This window comes from Etheostoma cragini, chromosome 13 (genome assembly GCF_013103735.1).
Source record: "Etheostoma cragini isolate CJK2018 chromosome 13, CSU_Ecrag_1.0, whole genome shotgun sequence".
Taxonomy (NCBI): domain Eukaryota; kingdom Metazoa; phylum Chordata; class Actinopteri; order Perciformes; family Percidae; genus Etheostoma; species Etheostoma cragini.
The window spans coordinates 23,631,279-23,646,173 of record NC_048419.1 but is presented as its reverse complement, the minus strand read 5'-3'; the positions used below and the strand labels follow the sequence as shown (position 1 = coordinate 23,646,173).

General features: G+C 37.9%; 1 protein-coding gene and 1 long non-coding RNA gene across 2 annotated transcripts in view; one reads left to right on the top strand and one right to left on the bottom strand.

Annotated features, from left to right (window-relative positions):
• Positions 1–14,895, top strand: part of ttc3 (tetratricopeptide repeat domain 3) — a 24,118-nt gene that overhangs the window by 531 nt on the left and 8,692 nt on the right. The window contains exons 2-29 of the mRNA XM_034889054.1: positions 2,134–2,207; positions 2,299–2,344; positions 3,463–3,622; positions 3,750–3,828; positions 4,081–4,134; positions 4,454–4,586; positions 4,842–4,927; positions 5,199–5,293; positions 5,614–5,676; positions 6,377–6,431; positions 6,756–6,918; positions 7,411–7,444; positions 7,527–7,614; positions 8,241–8,271; positions 8,520–8,580; positions 9,264–9,348; positions 9,589–9,741; positions 10,433–10,513; positions 10,935–11,044; positions 11,125–11,251; positions 11,788–11,910; positions 12,007–12,108; positions 12,355–12,447; positions 12,543–12,607; positions 12,910–13,046; positions 13,393–13,713; positions 14,218–14,493; positions 14,574–14,617. Of these exons, the coding sequence (XP_034744945.1) occupies positions 2,145–2,207; positions 2,299–2,344; positions 3,463–3,622; positions 3,750–3,828; positions 4,081–4,134; positions 4,454–4,586; positions 4,842–4,927; positions 5,199–5,293; positions 5,614–5,676; positions 6,377–6,431; positions 6,756–6,918; positions 7,411–7,444; positions 7,527–7,614; positions 8,241–8,271; positions 8,520–8,580; positions 9,264–9,348; positions 9,589–9,741; positions 10,433–10,513; positions 10,935–11,044; positions 11,125–11,251; positions 11,788–11,910; positions 12,007–12,108; positions 12,355–12,447; positions 12,543–12,607; positions 12,910–13,046; positions 13,393–13,713; positions 14,218–14,493; positions 14,574–14,617 (2,928 nt within the window). The 5' untranslated portion in view covers positions 2,134–2,144. The remainder of the gene's footprint in view (positions 1–2,133; positions 2,208–2,298; positions 2,345–3,462; positions 3,623–3,749; positions 3,829–4,080; positions 4,135–4,453; positions 4,587–4,841; positions 4,928–5,198; positions 5,294–5,613; positions 5,677–6,376; positions 6,432–6,755; positions 6,919–7,410; positions 7,445–7,526; positions 7,615–8,240; positions 8,272–8,519; positions 8,581–9,263; positions 9,349–9,588; positions 9,742–10,432; positions 10,514–10,934; positions 11,045–11,124; positions 11,252–11,787; positions 11,911–12,006; positions 12,109–12,354; positions 12,448–12,542; positions 12,608–12,909; positions 13,047–13,392; positions 13,714–14,217; positions 14,494–14,573; positions 14,618–14,895) is intronic.
• LOC117954989 lies at positions 1,009–14,039 on the bottom strand. The gene is made up of 4 exons (XR_004658934.1): positions 13,925–14,039; positions 10,705–10,714; positions 1,975–1,977; positions 1,009–1,019 (listed from the first exon to the last, which is right to left on the bottom strand). It is a non-coding gene; the product is annotated as an uncharacterized LOC117954989 (long non-coding RNA).

Genomic DNA, 14,895 nt, shown 5'->3' with positions numbered 1-14,895 from the left:
GGTAACATATTTACTACACAGCATTTTAATTAAACTAGCTCCGAACTTTGTACAGTATGAGAACTACTGAGTGGGGTGTAACAAAAACTACGTAGGTTAGCTTATAGGCTAAAAAATGCTAACATCATAATAATAACCAATCAAGGAGCGGCGTTAGCTAAACGACGTCATTCCCGAGAGAAAAACTACACAACGCAACTTAAAATAATGCAATTTTGCGCCATTTTGTTGTAAGTCTACGCCGAATGATGTAGCATTGAAACTATATAACGTGATGCTGTTTGCTGGTACGATCCTTCTATACATTAACTCTACAACTATAACTCGGGTAAAGGTTAGCAAGCTGTCCATTATGTCCATTGTTCAAACACAAAGCATGAGTAATGTAACGGTGATGAAGTCAAACCAGAGACTGGTTATAACTGAGACGCCCCAACATAGAGTAATAGACAGACTGCCCACCTTTTGAACAACTATGGCTTCATGGATGAGATTTTCCCCATTTCTGTTGTTACATTGACTTTGCAGAAAAATGTGTATAACGAGTTTTGAGCCTGAGTGCAATCCAAGTAGCAACAAGATGTAGTGATAAAACATTTGATTACACACATAAGAACATTTTGAAATCGGAAAAAAATGTAGGTGTACAAGGCTGTAAACACAGCGATCCTGGTAATTAATGGGATTCTTTCTTCTTGAATAACACTCTATGTTTCCTACATCTGTGTCATGTGGGTTTCACCACTGCCACACCTGTAGAAATACAATGGAAAGAAAGGCATTCCCATTTATATCAACATAGTAGGATGGTCAGAGAAGTTAAAATACAAGCAGTAACGTCACAAGCAGGGTTGGGTACTGAAACCGGGTGCTAATACGGCACCAGTGCCTAAATTACCTTTATTTATGTAGCACGTCACTGAAAATCCCAAATGAAGCTAACCCTAGTCACAAGGCATAAGCCTCTAGTAGTTACAGAAACACAGTTATCGGACTAGTCCATGTCTAAACAGTCCTAACTACCCCCCCCAAAACCGGTTTTGTCATTTCCATTCCCACTGGCCAAGTGGCCATGAGAACTGGTAGGAGGGGTAAGGGAGTGACGCAAGCACGGTCTTTATAGTGTCGTCACTTGACTTTAGCGCTACATGCAAACCCCCATTTGCGCTAGCTCATTGGAGATTTTCCCCAAGATTTTAATGTTTCTTGTGGGTCCTTCCAGGTCCCTCTGCACCTCCTCGGTGGCGTACATGGGCAGCAGCGCTTCCTGCACCTGCAAATCAGTCCACTTCTCATAGTTCAGCATTCCCTGGGGGGGTTATAGGAACGTTATGTTTTAGGAACGGCAACAATCCCTTCGGCTGGAAAGCGGGTATCGAGAGCCAGCCACTAAAATGAGTCAAATTTAACTATTTAGTGGTTTATATGCATAAAGCACTACTACTCGACTGTCCCCTCTGGCTTGTTGGTTCCGCTGTATTTTCATGTTGCATTTATAAAATATAAAAAAAGGCAGAAAAGACCTTCTGGAAAACGTCTCACAAGCTGCATCGGCCCGCTCTCCCCCAGCGAGCTGCAACACAGTGAACAACAATAACAACAACAACCACCATTTGGTTCTAATGGTACATTTGGTACTAATGGTACATTTGGTTCTAACCAAATGGCCACGGCAAAACCTCAATGTCCGTTCTATCCATTTGTTGTCCATGGTCAAGCCTCTTAGTTTAGAAGATTAGTGGCAAGCGTGTCCCGTGAGAATCGCTTATCTCTAAAAGGTTTTACAACTTTTCAATGTGTCAGAAAAACAGCCTTGTTTTCAGCTTTGTGACTCAGCTTTTATCAGCTCATCCAAGAGGTTTTTTAAACTTAATGTCGCTTAAGAAGTAAGAGAATCTCCTCAACACGTAAGCAAATATTTGCTATGTAAAGATAAAGGGAAATAATGACGTAATGAGCAGAGAATGAAGTCACTCCCTATGCTGAAATAAATTATTATAAACTTAGTGACGATTTTCTGCAAGTTGTTTTTCGTACAGTGAAATAAATTGAAATCAGCAACATTTAAATAAAATTGACTACAGCATGTTTTTTTAGAGCGTATTTTAGTAATTTATGCAAATGTTCTTACAGATTTGGACAAAATGTCAGAATCTGATTCTGACTGTGGCGTTGACTGGGAGGGCGTCAAGGAACGGATGAATTTTGTGAGTTATTTAAGCAATAATCAAAACAAGAGCATTTAGCAAAGTATTGTTAATGTCTTAATGTCTCTAATGAACTGTTTGTCCCCCTCAGAAATCTGTGTCCAAGAATAGTACAATTGTCGCCCTCCGTCCATCAGGTAAGATATTTAAAGCCGACTTAATATGCTTTTCTGTACATTTTGTCATACTGTATCTATAAAGTTGGATTTTCATGTTAAATGTAACATTCAAATAATGAGAAATGTATTTCAGAGAAATCCCTGTGAGCTTTTTCCTACTCTCGGCTCGGTGTCACGTTACACAGAGCCGGCGGTCTCCAGCCTTCTGATTGGTCCTCCGCTCCAGGCAGGAATCACTGGAATGTTTTTATTTTTAAATGTTACTGTAGTATTAACATTGTCTAATATAGCTACATGCTGAGAGCAGTAAAAGATGACATTTTGGCTGCCCATGTTGTTTCCAGAGCTGAACCACATTACTCTTAAAAAAAACCTTTGGTTCAAAAGACAGATACGGATGCCAACGTATGGCAAGACAATATTCACCGTTTGAACCAGATGTGATCGCTTAGCTTGTGCTAAGTCTCTCGCCTTCTGTTTACATCAAACAACATATGCATAAAATCCCTGCTCTTAGGTTACAATCATGCTAATACGTTCACATGTCTCCATTTTAGGGTTTTTTAAAATGAAAAAAGTAGTGTGGACGCAGATGTAAATATAAGGAACTTAGAAGTTTGAAAACAACCCATGAATAAGCGTGGATGTAGCCATGCATCTGTCATGCACTATAGGTGGGACTCACCAGGCGCCTCCCGATAGGATATCATCACGATACTTATGCCAAGATACAAGGATATTGCAATTTTAAACATATTGTAATATTCTGCGATAAATTGCAATTTATAACCTTTTTTTCCAATTTCAAATTTTTCCCAATTTCAATTGATGTCCCCAAAAAGAACATCTGTTTTATCTAAAACGAAACCTTTCTCTGTTCATATCAGTTCAATTTCATTGCTGCTAAGTGATTGTCAAGCAGACAAACTGACCAACACATATTATAAAAGATTGATACTTAGGATCTGTGTATTAATAGAGTATTGCCACTGAAAATACTGCGATACTATGATGTTTTTAGTTTTTTTCCTCCTCCTCCAATACATGGAGCCTCTCTTGCTGGCGTTTGAGACAGGAAATTCTCTGTACTGCTATCAGGTGAAACTAAGTAAATTTTCTTTGTTTTTGTTTTTCAGAGGAGGTGTTTGAACGATGGAGTCGTATTCCCGTTGATATCAGAAGAGACGCTGGGGAGCGAATGAGAGTTTGTGCCTTCTGGCTTCCCATCCTGTTGCAATGGGAAGAGTCCAGCACTACTGCCAGCTGGGCTGTAGAAATAGGCCTGATCAACTCAAAGTAAGTACAATTAGGATTGAGATTTGAATATTTAGATGTATATTTTGTAAACCCCCAGTTATAACTACTTTCAATCTTCAATGTTTTGACCTTTTTTTTTTAAAGAGTTTGTTCTTTCTCCTTCAAGTGACAGTGATCTAACGCTGAGGCAGCTGTGGAGGGTCGAAACGCTGGAAACAATCCTTAGAGCCTTGGAGAAAGGAACTGTAAGTTTAACTTGTTTGGTATGTCAACCTAATCCAGGAACTAAGGAACCAGATGAGATAAGATTTATTTATTCTTTGGGGGATAATAACGAAAATTTATAATAAAGGAATATCTATAATCTGATTATGGAAGTTATTTTAGATAAGCTACTCTATTTAGCTCTGAAGAGAATGAGACTAGATTTGGTTTGACAGTCTAGCAGATGTCATTGATATTTTGACATTAAACTGCTCTTTTGTTCTCTGTTCCAGGTAAAAAAGGACCAAACAAAGCAGGTTGTCTTGATAAGTAACATGTTTAACTTGGTAAGTCTGTAATAGAGCAATTGTGTGCAGTTGATATGCAAGAGGTTAACAATGAGTGGAATAGAATAAAAGCAAAGGTATCAAACAATGTCTCATCATAAAACATTCTAAAAGAGACATGAAGCATATTTAATAACATAAAACAGCTTGAATATACTCTTTTTTTACTTGTTTTTTGTTAAAACTGACAGCTCCATTTTGTGCCTTAGTGTCAAAAATACAGTTGAATAAATGCCTACATGTTCTATCATTGCTTACATAATGGTCAGTAGAGATGAATGGTTCTCTGTTTGATGCATTCATCTATTTGCACCATCAGCGTTCCCCAGAGGTTTTGGATGATGCGCTACGTTGGTTGGAGCGAACAGGCGAACACGGCATCCGCCATGATGTCGCGGATCTCGGCCACACACACACCTGCTACCGAGCCCTGCACCTTATCTTCACAGAGTGTAAGACACAACACATTCAACAATGCATCTCTGACACACTAACGTTTCTAGTAATTCATGGAAAGGGGGAAACCTAATTTCTGGGGGCATTTAGTGGATTTCACAGTCAATTTGTTATTCTAAATTCAAATAAATCTCATTGTACAGCCAATAAATATGAAGTATTTGATCGTGTGTGTGTGTGTGTGTGACCCCTGAATCCAGTTAGAGCTCATGTGTTTATATTAAACACACACTCCTTTTATTTTCAATCAGTTGCCAAGTATATTCAAGAAATGGGTACTAATTTGGAAAAGACGATGAAGGCACTAATGGCTCGACCACAGGAGTATTACCTAGAGGTAAGGCACTACGACATGATATGATTTAATTAGACGTTTGTTTGGCGGGAAATCATTTGCAAATATCTCATAGAAACCGCACGTGGTTGGAAAATTCAGACGTTTGCCGGGCTCTTTTTTGTTTGTTCATAGAGCAGAAGAGATTCAGTGAAGCTGCATGAATTTAGACAAAACCTATGGATCAAATGTTTATTTTTGGGGGGGTTTTCCCCATGTTTGTATGCTAAATATGGGAATAAAATATTGTATGTGTGTTGTGTTCCTTATCCAGAAAAGTGAAGAAATGAAGAAAAAAGGAAATGAATTCTTTCAGAAAAAGCAGTACGAAGATGCTGTGAAGTTTTACTCCAAAGCCATCAAATATTAGTGAGTAATAATTTAATATTCTCTTCAAAAGATATTTCATGATTAATAATTGTTGTCATATTCAGTACATAATGCATTTGAGTACCAAATTGACCTGAATTGACCTATTTTTTTTGTTTCTTTTAAAAAAGAAAATCATGTTTTTAAAGAAAATCTTAAATAAAAATCAGATCCTCTCAGATCTTAGAATATAATCACGTTTTCAATACCTATTTTTTTTTTTTCAACATAAGTTTTACAAAGACAGGATTCTTTGCAGGGCAGTTGTAATAAGTTGTAAAGGTGTAACTAATTTCTAGATTTATTTCTTCTCCCTCCAGCCCTGACAACCACATAATTTATGGAAACCGAGCCCTATGCTATATCAGATGTGGGAAATATCTGTAAGTACAATTTATTCCTTTTTATTTAACACTTTATATACACTTTATTATACACTATTCTGCTGTATGATGTTTGAGTTATAGCTGGTATCTTATAACTAGACTAGACTAAACTTTGCTGCTATTTACCTCACACTGTCTTACAGTTGATCTGTGGTACTGTTTGAATTAGGGGTGGGACAAAAAACAATACCGCAAAACAATGAATTCGTTGTTCATCAATATGCTAGTTCCAAAAATCAATATTTTACTTAATAAAACTAGCACAGTGATCAATTTTATTGGATAGTTATGGCATTCTCAGTAGATTTCCCTTTCCCCCGTGTCACTGCTTCAAGGCTTCTCGAGGTAGCGATCGACACATGAATGCCTTTTGAGGAAAATGACAGATGCCCCGGCCATGTTTAAGTCCAAAGTCTGGACCCATGGTGTCTTTATAGTTCTTAGATTTAACAGTTTTGACTTGCAATGAATTAAAAGAAAACCTGCACTCAAACTTTTTAAGTGCATTTTGTATTTGGTACTGTGTTGTATAATTATTTGATTGTCTAATAATATATTGATCATAGCAGAATTGCTGTATCGTGACCTACCCTGTGGTTCCCATCCCTAGTTTGTATAGTGCTTGCATTGTAATTGTGAGTCTAATATCTCTTTGTATTTGTTCTATTTTAACTCTATTAACTTTTGATTCTTACAGAAAAGCGGTTAATGATGGAAAACGTGCCACGCTGATAAAACCACGCTGGACAAAGGTACTAATCCTTTTTATGATCCGTTTACATTATTGTAGGACATGGAGACATTTGTGTGACAGACGTTAAGGACGTCCTGAGTCAAACAGTGTCCGTACTAATGCGGAGAGGAGGTAAATTCAGTATGGTTAGGTTCAGATTCAGTGCAATGCTTCACACCTCAATAGGCTTTAACAGCTACAGAGGTATCAAACAGACACAGCTGTCATGTCATTGAAATGTTTTTTTTGTTTTTTTTCTGCGTTGTATTGTTTCCTTCATGACAGCTTTTTGTTTCTGTAATTTGTATCTTTTGTGAATGCTAATTAAGTCTTGTGTTTGCAGGGTCACTACCGCTTCTGTGAGGCTCTGTTCTACTTGGGGCAGTTCGGTAAAGCGGTTGAAGCCAACAAGTGGGCCCAGAGTCTTTGTAGAGACAACCACGAGGGGGTCAAAGACCTGGAACAGCAACTGCAGAAGTTCTTTGATGAAATGCACGATCACAATGGTATTTTCACTGCACTCATGTCATGCCAACAGCAACATCTTAAATCCCATTAATATCTGAAACAACTGGTAGAGCGAAGAGCAAGAGTTTCTTGCAGATTTAAAACGCATTTGTAACTATTTTAAAAGTTTTGCAGCCTTACGCCTCTACACAAGTAGTACAAAACGTATTACACTGTGTTTACTAGGCGGATTTACACTAAGTAAACAGCTTCTATACTGAAGGAAATCCACATCTTCTCATTTCAATACAGTTCAAAAATCAACGGTGGATATAAAAGAAAAGCGGGAAAATTAAAAACCATATATTTTGCAGATTTTTCTTGTAGTTTTTTATTTTTCATTTGAAGTTGGAGTGTCTTTTAGAACCTTATATTTTGCTTGTTGTGAAGGACAAAAAATAACTAGCTGATATTTAATCTGGATGAAATCCTCCCTTCAACTTTTTCTGTCACTCATGAACGAAAGCTGTCTTTCTGTGCTTTGATTTCAGTTTTATTCAACCCAATGAAAAACAACAGTAAAAGGTATGTGTGCTACCTTATACATGTTATACAAACTTGATTAATAAACTCTGATAAACATCTAGATGATTTTGTTTTTTTACAGGTTGCACAACGCTTGCAGAGCACGTACAATGGACCCACAACATTTTGTGAAAGTTAATCAAAAGATTGATCTCCCCCCACAGAATAAAGTTAGTAACCCTTTTGTTCATTTTAAAGTAGCAGACGTGTCGGTAATGCGTCAGTTTACTTTTCTTATAGAGTTTTGGCTAGATCTGTAATGTCTAATTGTTAAATTGATCAAAAGAAATATTAACTATTTACTATTTTGATAATTGATCGGTTAAACCATTGTTCAAGTGTCTAATTTAACTTATCTCCAGCCCCTCAATTTTGAGGATTTTCTGCTTTTTCTTTCTTGTGATAGTCAAAAAACAAATAAAGAATTCAAAAGAAAAAATTGGATTTTAAAAAGACAAATTTATATTGTGAACTGGCGTTTTGAAAAGCTTAAAATCTTGCTTAAATCTTAAATAGAACGGTTTAAACTGTCATTTAAAAAAAAAGTTTGTGTGTGAGAAATTAATTAATGGAGGTTTAAAGTTGTTAAAGGTTTAAAGTTGGTTTTCTTAAGCATTTACATTAAAGTTTTTTTATTTTGAAAGAACGAGCTAAAATGAAGCGTTTCAGACAGAGGGTGAACACAGATATATTCATACGGTATGAAAGGAAAATTAGGTGTTTTTTGAAGATTAGAGCATGTAAACATGTAACCCAAAAGTGTGAACCAGTAAATGAGCTTAATATGTCTTGACAGGTCTCAGACGTTAAATTGGAAAAGCAACCAGGTGAGTTTGTTTCAACGCCTTCTAAAACACCTGACACTTCTTCTGGCTCAGGTTCAGATCATGGTAGCAGTATCTCTTAGTAGTCCAACGCATACAAGCTGACTGAAACGTGTACTAGGGTGTACACAGCATGTTGCCCATATCATTAACCACACAGTTGTCGATTTTTAAAGGTGCTCTGTGGAGTTTTAACTTGTGTTTTTCATACCCCCCAAAAATGGACTCATCATGGCTCATTTCTTTTCCAGTGAAAAATGAAAGGACTGCACAGTCAGATGGCAGTACTAAAACATCTAAACCATCAAAAAGGTTGGTGGAATAATATTAATGCTTCAATAAAAGATACCACTGCTTAAAACATGTGCTTATATAAGAAATATAATGACCTTTAGCTTTAACCCTGCTTTCGTAACAAACACATTTGTTTGCCTCATGAAAAACGGCAATTCACCCCCTACTTAAAGTGTCATTCCCCCTGCTGCCTTCACACGCTTGTTATAAGCGTATCATAGAAGTTGCTGATTAAAAAGTGCAATAGTGTTAATAGATTATATGTAATAATACAAAGGGGAAAGCCTTTGGGTTGGATAGGCAAAGAAATCCCTACTACCCCCCCCCCCCCCCCCCCCCCCCCCCCCCCCCCCCCCCCCCCCCCCCCCCCCCCCCCCCAGCTAGCTAATGCAAAGATAGCATGGTTCTTTTGACATAGCTTCGTAGTACACCCCTCTGGTATCATTTACATGTTTTTGTCACTTAAAACAAAGCCACTATTCTAGTCTTCTTGTATTTTCCATGCATCTAACTATATAAGAGCCGTCTGCAGTTATTTAGTGCAGACTTTTCTGCTGTGGGTCCGACCAACACTTGTGTTGATATAAATCAGCTTTTAATAAGAATCAACATTGTGGCCTCTTCTGTAGATTTCATCTCATCCAAAATCAAAGTATCTCTCCTTCAGACTATATAGCTAATTAACAATTTTGTGCTTTCAGTGAGCTTTCTTCAAAGAACGGGAAAGGAGAGCCCAGCACACCAACAAAGAAGAAATCTAAGAACAGAAATCGGCCTGAAGATGAGGTAAGGTTCTGCATTTAATTTTAGTTTGGGAGCTTGGCTTCATCCAACGTGTTGCATCTGTTTTTAGTCATGGGTGTGGTGTTTAATATTGTAAAGCTCTTCCAGCACACTGTGTATCAAAGTAATATCTCTGTAGAGACGATCATATCAGTCTCTCCCACAGCTGCACTTCCAAAAAGTTGTAAAAGTATCATTAAATCAATTAATTGACTTGCTCTGTGCTTCATTTCATCTGTTCAGAACCGGAAACTAGATGACAGTAAAGTGGATGTGTGCGAAGAGTTGAGATCGTTGGTGCAGGACGGACACACTGCTCTGGCCGACCTCCGCAGTCACAATGCAGAGCAGGCCTTCAGGAAGGCTCTGGCTATACTGGGAACCAGCTCGCCCAAGGTAATCCTGTCACTGATGTGCAAACCAGTGCTAAAGTTGTAGCACTTGACACTGTCAACTGTGTGTGAGCGGATTCAGAGAATTGTCTTGTTTTTGGTTGTTGTAATAGATACGTTCTGTAAATTAAAAACATTATGCACTCGGCCTGTAATGGTACACAGGAGTCACAGTTCTGTTTATACCTCATTTTAGGAGTCATGGTTCAGTTCAAGTTAGGTACAGTGGGGGGAAAACCAAGCATAACAAATGTATAACCATGTCAATCAATCAGTCAGATTTTATTTGTGTAGCACTATTCATTCATATGACATGTAACACAAAGTGCTTTTACAGAATTTACACTAAGTAATGGATGGCTTTGTAAAGCACTCAATGACAGCATTATCTACAGCATCACTACAAGTAAAAAACTGCAGCTGAGAAAACTCTTTTTTTTTTTTTTTTTTTTTTTTTAAATGCATTCCCTCTCTTTTACACTATCAAATACAAAAGGCCTCAAATTTTGTAAAAGGCCTGTGAATTTGTTCTACTGTGGCATGTTCCTGTTCACTTCAAACACACATCTTCTCAAGTGATCTGCTGCAGTTTAAGAACCATATCAAAGCTACTGGATTTACCTTGTGCTGTAAAAAACTAACTAATTTACCTTGTGCTGTAAAAGTCATAACTAATTTTCCTTATGCTTTCTCAGGAGCTTGGACTTTCCACGCTGGATGTACTTTTGCTGCCGTATGGCCGCGCTACAGCCCTAACAGAAATTGGCCAGCCTGAGGTAAGTCATAGATAAATGTAGGCTTGTTAGCCCTGAATGGCAACCGATATCTAGACCACTTCATGGTGTCCATGTCATAGCCTCTACCAAGAGAGAAGAGAAGATCAGGGGGGTTTTGATTTTTGCAGCAGCACAAAGACAGAATAAATACAAATAAATAGGGTTGGAAAAGAGAAAGAAATACATAAAACTAAAATAACACTTGAATACAAATATAGAAACTATCCAAGAGCATATGTGAAACAAATAACCAGTTAGGGGGACAAGAGTGTGAATAATAGCAGCAGAGTTGCCAAACTAATATGTTCTATTATTCAGTATTTTCTTTCTTCCTGATGTGGCAACAATCTGCTTTAAATACTGTGAGGCAACCATTAAGAATTGTAAGTGAATTTCCTGTGATGCTTTATTACACAAACAGGAACTTCGAGAAGCACAAACCCTTCTGGAGAAGATCAAATCATTTGAGGAGAGGACGTTTCAGTGTCTGGTTTACTACGCCATTGGGAGGGTGCATCTCAAAGAGAACAGGTACGGTGGCTTCTAGTTTTTACTAGTTTGTATGTCTTTGATTTGCTGTTTCTAACATAATGCTCTTCTGCTTCGGACAGGTTTGCAGTTGCTCTGCGGCAGTTTTTAGATTCAATGCAAATGGTCAAGAATCAAATAATCCCAGGTAAACTCACCTGGCCTTTAACAAAAGAGACTGTCAAAGAAACACAGCCGGAATATTTCAAGGTATGTTGTCCCTTTCGGTGTGTGTTTATATCAGTTTTAAAAGACTATTTATTTGCATGGGAGTGTTTGAACATAGAAAATAATAAAATGTACATAACCTCTGCTAATCGGAATGAAATCACTTTTTCACTTATTAGCAAAAGACTTAAATGTAAAAATCTAAATTTCTTTAATAGCAAATAAAGTATTCATCCAATTTACTGTTTAAGGTTCAGCTTTGTCATCTAACAATACAGGATTGCAGTTGTGGCCCCCTTAATTTTAACCTTCAGATATTCAAATAATTAAATAGGATTATAAAGTAAAAAACATTCAAATACAACAAATTTTATATAAAAGTAACACTAAGTTAAGAAAAAAAAACCTATTTAAATTATACTATGACATTTAAATCACAGGTTTGGCCAGTTATTGTAGAAGTCAATGGAAAGCATAAACCATACAGCAAGTAGAATGACCTACTGTTTGTATTCTATGTAGAATACACTGATTCTGATTGCATATTGGGCTTATCTTACTTGTATTTTCTCTTTCAGGACATTTTGGAGCAGGCTATAGAGTTGTGCAGATTTCCTCCTGTTCCTGATGCCATTTGTCGACTTGAGAAATGCCTCGGCCATTTAAAAGCTGAAATCTACTTTACTGACCCAGATTTTAAGGTAAGTGGCACCCTTGAAAGCCAGCTAGGTTAATTACTTTTGTCAATTAATGTATTCAGAAAAAAATGGGCCTCTTTTTTTTTTTTTTTTTTATAGGGCTTTATTCAAATATGCTGCTGTCAGAGCTGCATTGTTGAATACCACATTGCGTGTTGGAAGGCCCTCAAGACATCGTCTTTCTGGGAAAAGAATGAAAAGGTACATTTTCAATATTTCTGGATTTGCAGTCATGATCATCAATCAAAAATATTTAGAGTAAGTACTTTTTTCACTTTGGACAGAGTTTTAGCTGTTTTCTACGATGGCATATAATGGCTTTTTGTTGAAATGTGGTTATATTCGTAATATTAACCCCCTCCCCCGGCTCGGCTAAATCTTTTTTTAAACTGTTGCCGTAGTTTCCCACTGCTGCTTCCAGTCTAATTAATGGTTGTTGTGCTACAGGATTTCCTGCAAGAGCCGTGTTTGACTCCAGACTGTGTTGGCCAAATCTGTTGTATCAAGATCTTTGGTCCGACGGGGCTGGTAAAGTGTAAGGTAAGATGATTTGCTGCAGGTGAGCTGATGCTTTTTTGAGTCACTGCTCGTGAATCACAGGATCAGTGGTTGACCAAAGTCCTTTCTCCCCTCAGTTTGAAGCTGCCATTCCAAAACCACAGAATCCAAAGAAGCCCAAAGTAAATCAGAAATGTACAAGGTGAGTACAGTTCATGCTGGTGACTGAGTGTAGCTGCTTGTGTTAGTGGGTCATCACAGCAAGTCATCTTGGCTGGGACTGTGTTACCAATAACACTGGTTAACTTAATAAGCAGGTTTCTTATTTGGGAAGATGTATTGATTCTGACTTATGTATTATTGTTCAGTTCTCACTTAAAGGGTAATATAATAATACATTGTATTTAAAGCACCTCTTAAACAAAGGTGGTTAAAATTATAGTCAGCTCATAAAAATAAGGCAGTCAGTCAAAATAACTACCTTGGTCTATTATTTATTTGCAGTCTGAAGAAGTTAAAATCAAAGGAAGAGCACAGACTCAAGAGAAAGCAGCATAAACAGTCATTTCAAGAAAAGCAGGCGATCAACGAGGAGATTCTGCAGCACAAAGAAGACTCTGCAACTGAGAGTCAGCAGAAAGGTACTGCTTCAAACATCCTCATCATGTCTCAAATGTTTCACTCACTGCATTTCTAAATGTGGAGCCCAGTCTTGTTAAGTCTATATTTTTATATTGCATGTTTATATTCACAATAGATTGTGATGATATTTCATATTACTCCATGTTGCACGATCCAGAGCTTTGATGGCTATCCCTTTTAAGTGATAAACATAACTTGGTCCTAACTACCAGTTTTTCTAATGTCCACGCTAGAGCCTGACTCGGACACTGTCAGGCAGCGGTTAGCTTATTAGAGCCAGATGTTTACTTTGTTTTGGCAAATCAAATTTTGATCAGTCACTGTTTGTCTCCACTGTGTTGTCAGCCTGGTTGCTGTACAGGGATAGAGTTCTTCTGCAGATCAGCCAGAACATGGATCTGCTCAGGGAGGAGAAGGGCCTCCATGTGTCTGCTCTGGCCGGCAGTCTGAAGCCCTGGCTAGAGCTAGACTCGTCGAGGGGGAACCAAGTAGCGGCGAGGATATTGAATTGGCAGCTGGAGCCGCTGGAGAATCTGGGTCAGGCCGTTGAACTGCTACTGGAGAGGAAGAACCGGGTTTGGGCTCGTGTACTTATTCAACTACTCAGTACCTGTCAGGATATAAATCCTAAACTCAACAACTGGGCGTGCCAGCTCAACAATGCAGGTCAGCATTTATCAGTACTAAATATGTGAACCCTCTAGAGTTCAAATTTGTACAACTTAAACGATGTGTGACACGAAACATGGAAGGAACACGTGAAAGTAAAATGGATCAATTTCAGCTATTTTACAAAACACTGAACCCAGCTGTTAATGTTTTTTCTTCTTTCCTTCAATAACTACTTTAACAGAGATAAAAACTGAATAATTTAGACATCTATTTCTATGATGAAGTTTAAAGAAGAGCTTTGCTAAAGCAACACGTTGCTTGTTAACTCCAGCTTGTTGTAGGCTGCAGTATTGTGCACTTGACACTGAAACAGGAACCTGTTGCTACCTGTTGTCCTCTCAGACATCTTACTGGAATCAATCAAAATTTAGTGGCAGGTGATTCCAAACGTTTAAATGATGAGTGTATATTTGCACACAGAAGTTATGTAAAAATTGTGGACTTTCAACATCAGTGCCATGTTGTGAAGTGTGACCAACTCCTTACTGACTTCTTCAGGTTTGGATGCGGCCAAATCCTTCATTGAGCGCTACGCAGGACACTTGGAGGAGCTGGATCTGGCTTTTCTGCTCAACTTTGGCCCATTGCAGGATGTGATTATAGAGAAGCTCGGTACTAGGCCGGAGCTTTTTTCAAGCATTGGCTTGACTGTGACTGAATACCTAAAACAGGCCCCCCCACATGACATGAGACTCTTTATCTGGACTCTGGAGGAGCATAGAGAAGAGTATCTCTCCTGCCACTCTATACTGGATGAGTATTTTGATATGATGGGTATGTATATTTAGCTTGACTTAACATTTAAATTGAAGGCTTCTTTATTTGTTGCTCATGTCTAATTCTTTTATTTTCAGATGGACATTGTTCGGTCTTAAAAAAGTCTGATGAAAATCAAAATGTAAGTCTTTAGAAACTTAACATTTTGTTCTTTAACTTTGGAATTAAGTTGGTTGCTTCATTAACTAAACCTTAAAGGACTAGGTCTAAAGTTTTGGGAAATGCACGTTTTTGCCTTTTTACTGAGAGAATAATGAGATGATTTTTTTTTTTTACGTACATGTCCATGCCTAATTTTAAAAAGATGTACATATAAATCAAGGACAGACCTGGTAAGCCCAAACGTGTAGTGCGGGTAAATTGGGAACGTCTGGAGGAGGCCCCTGTCCGACGGACTTT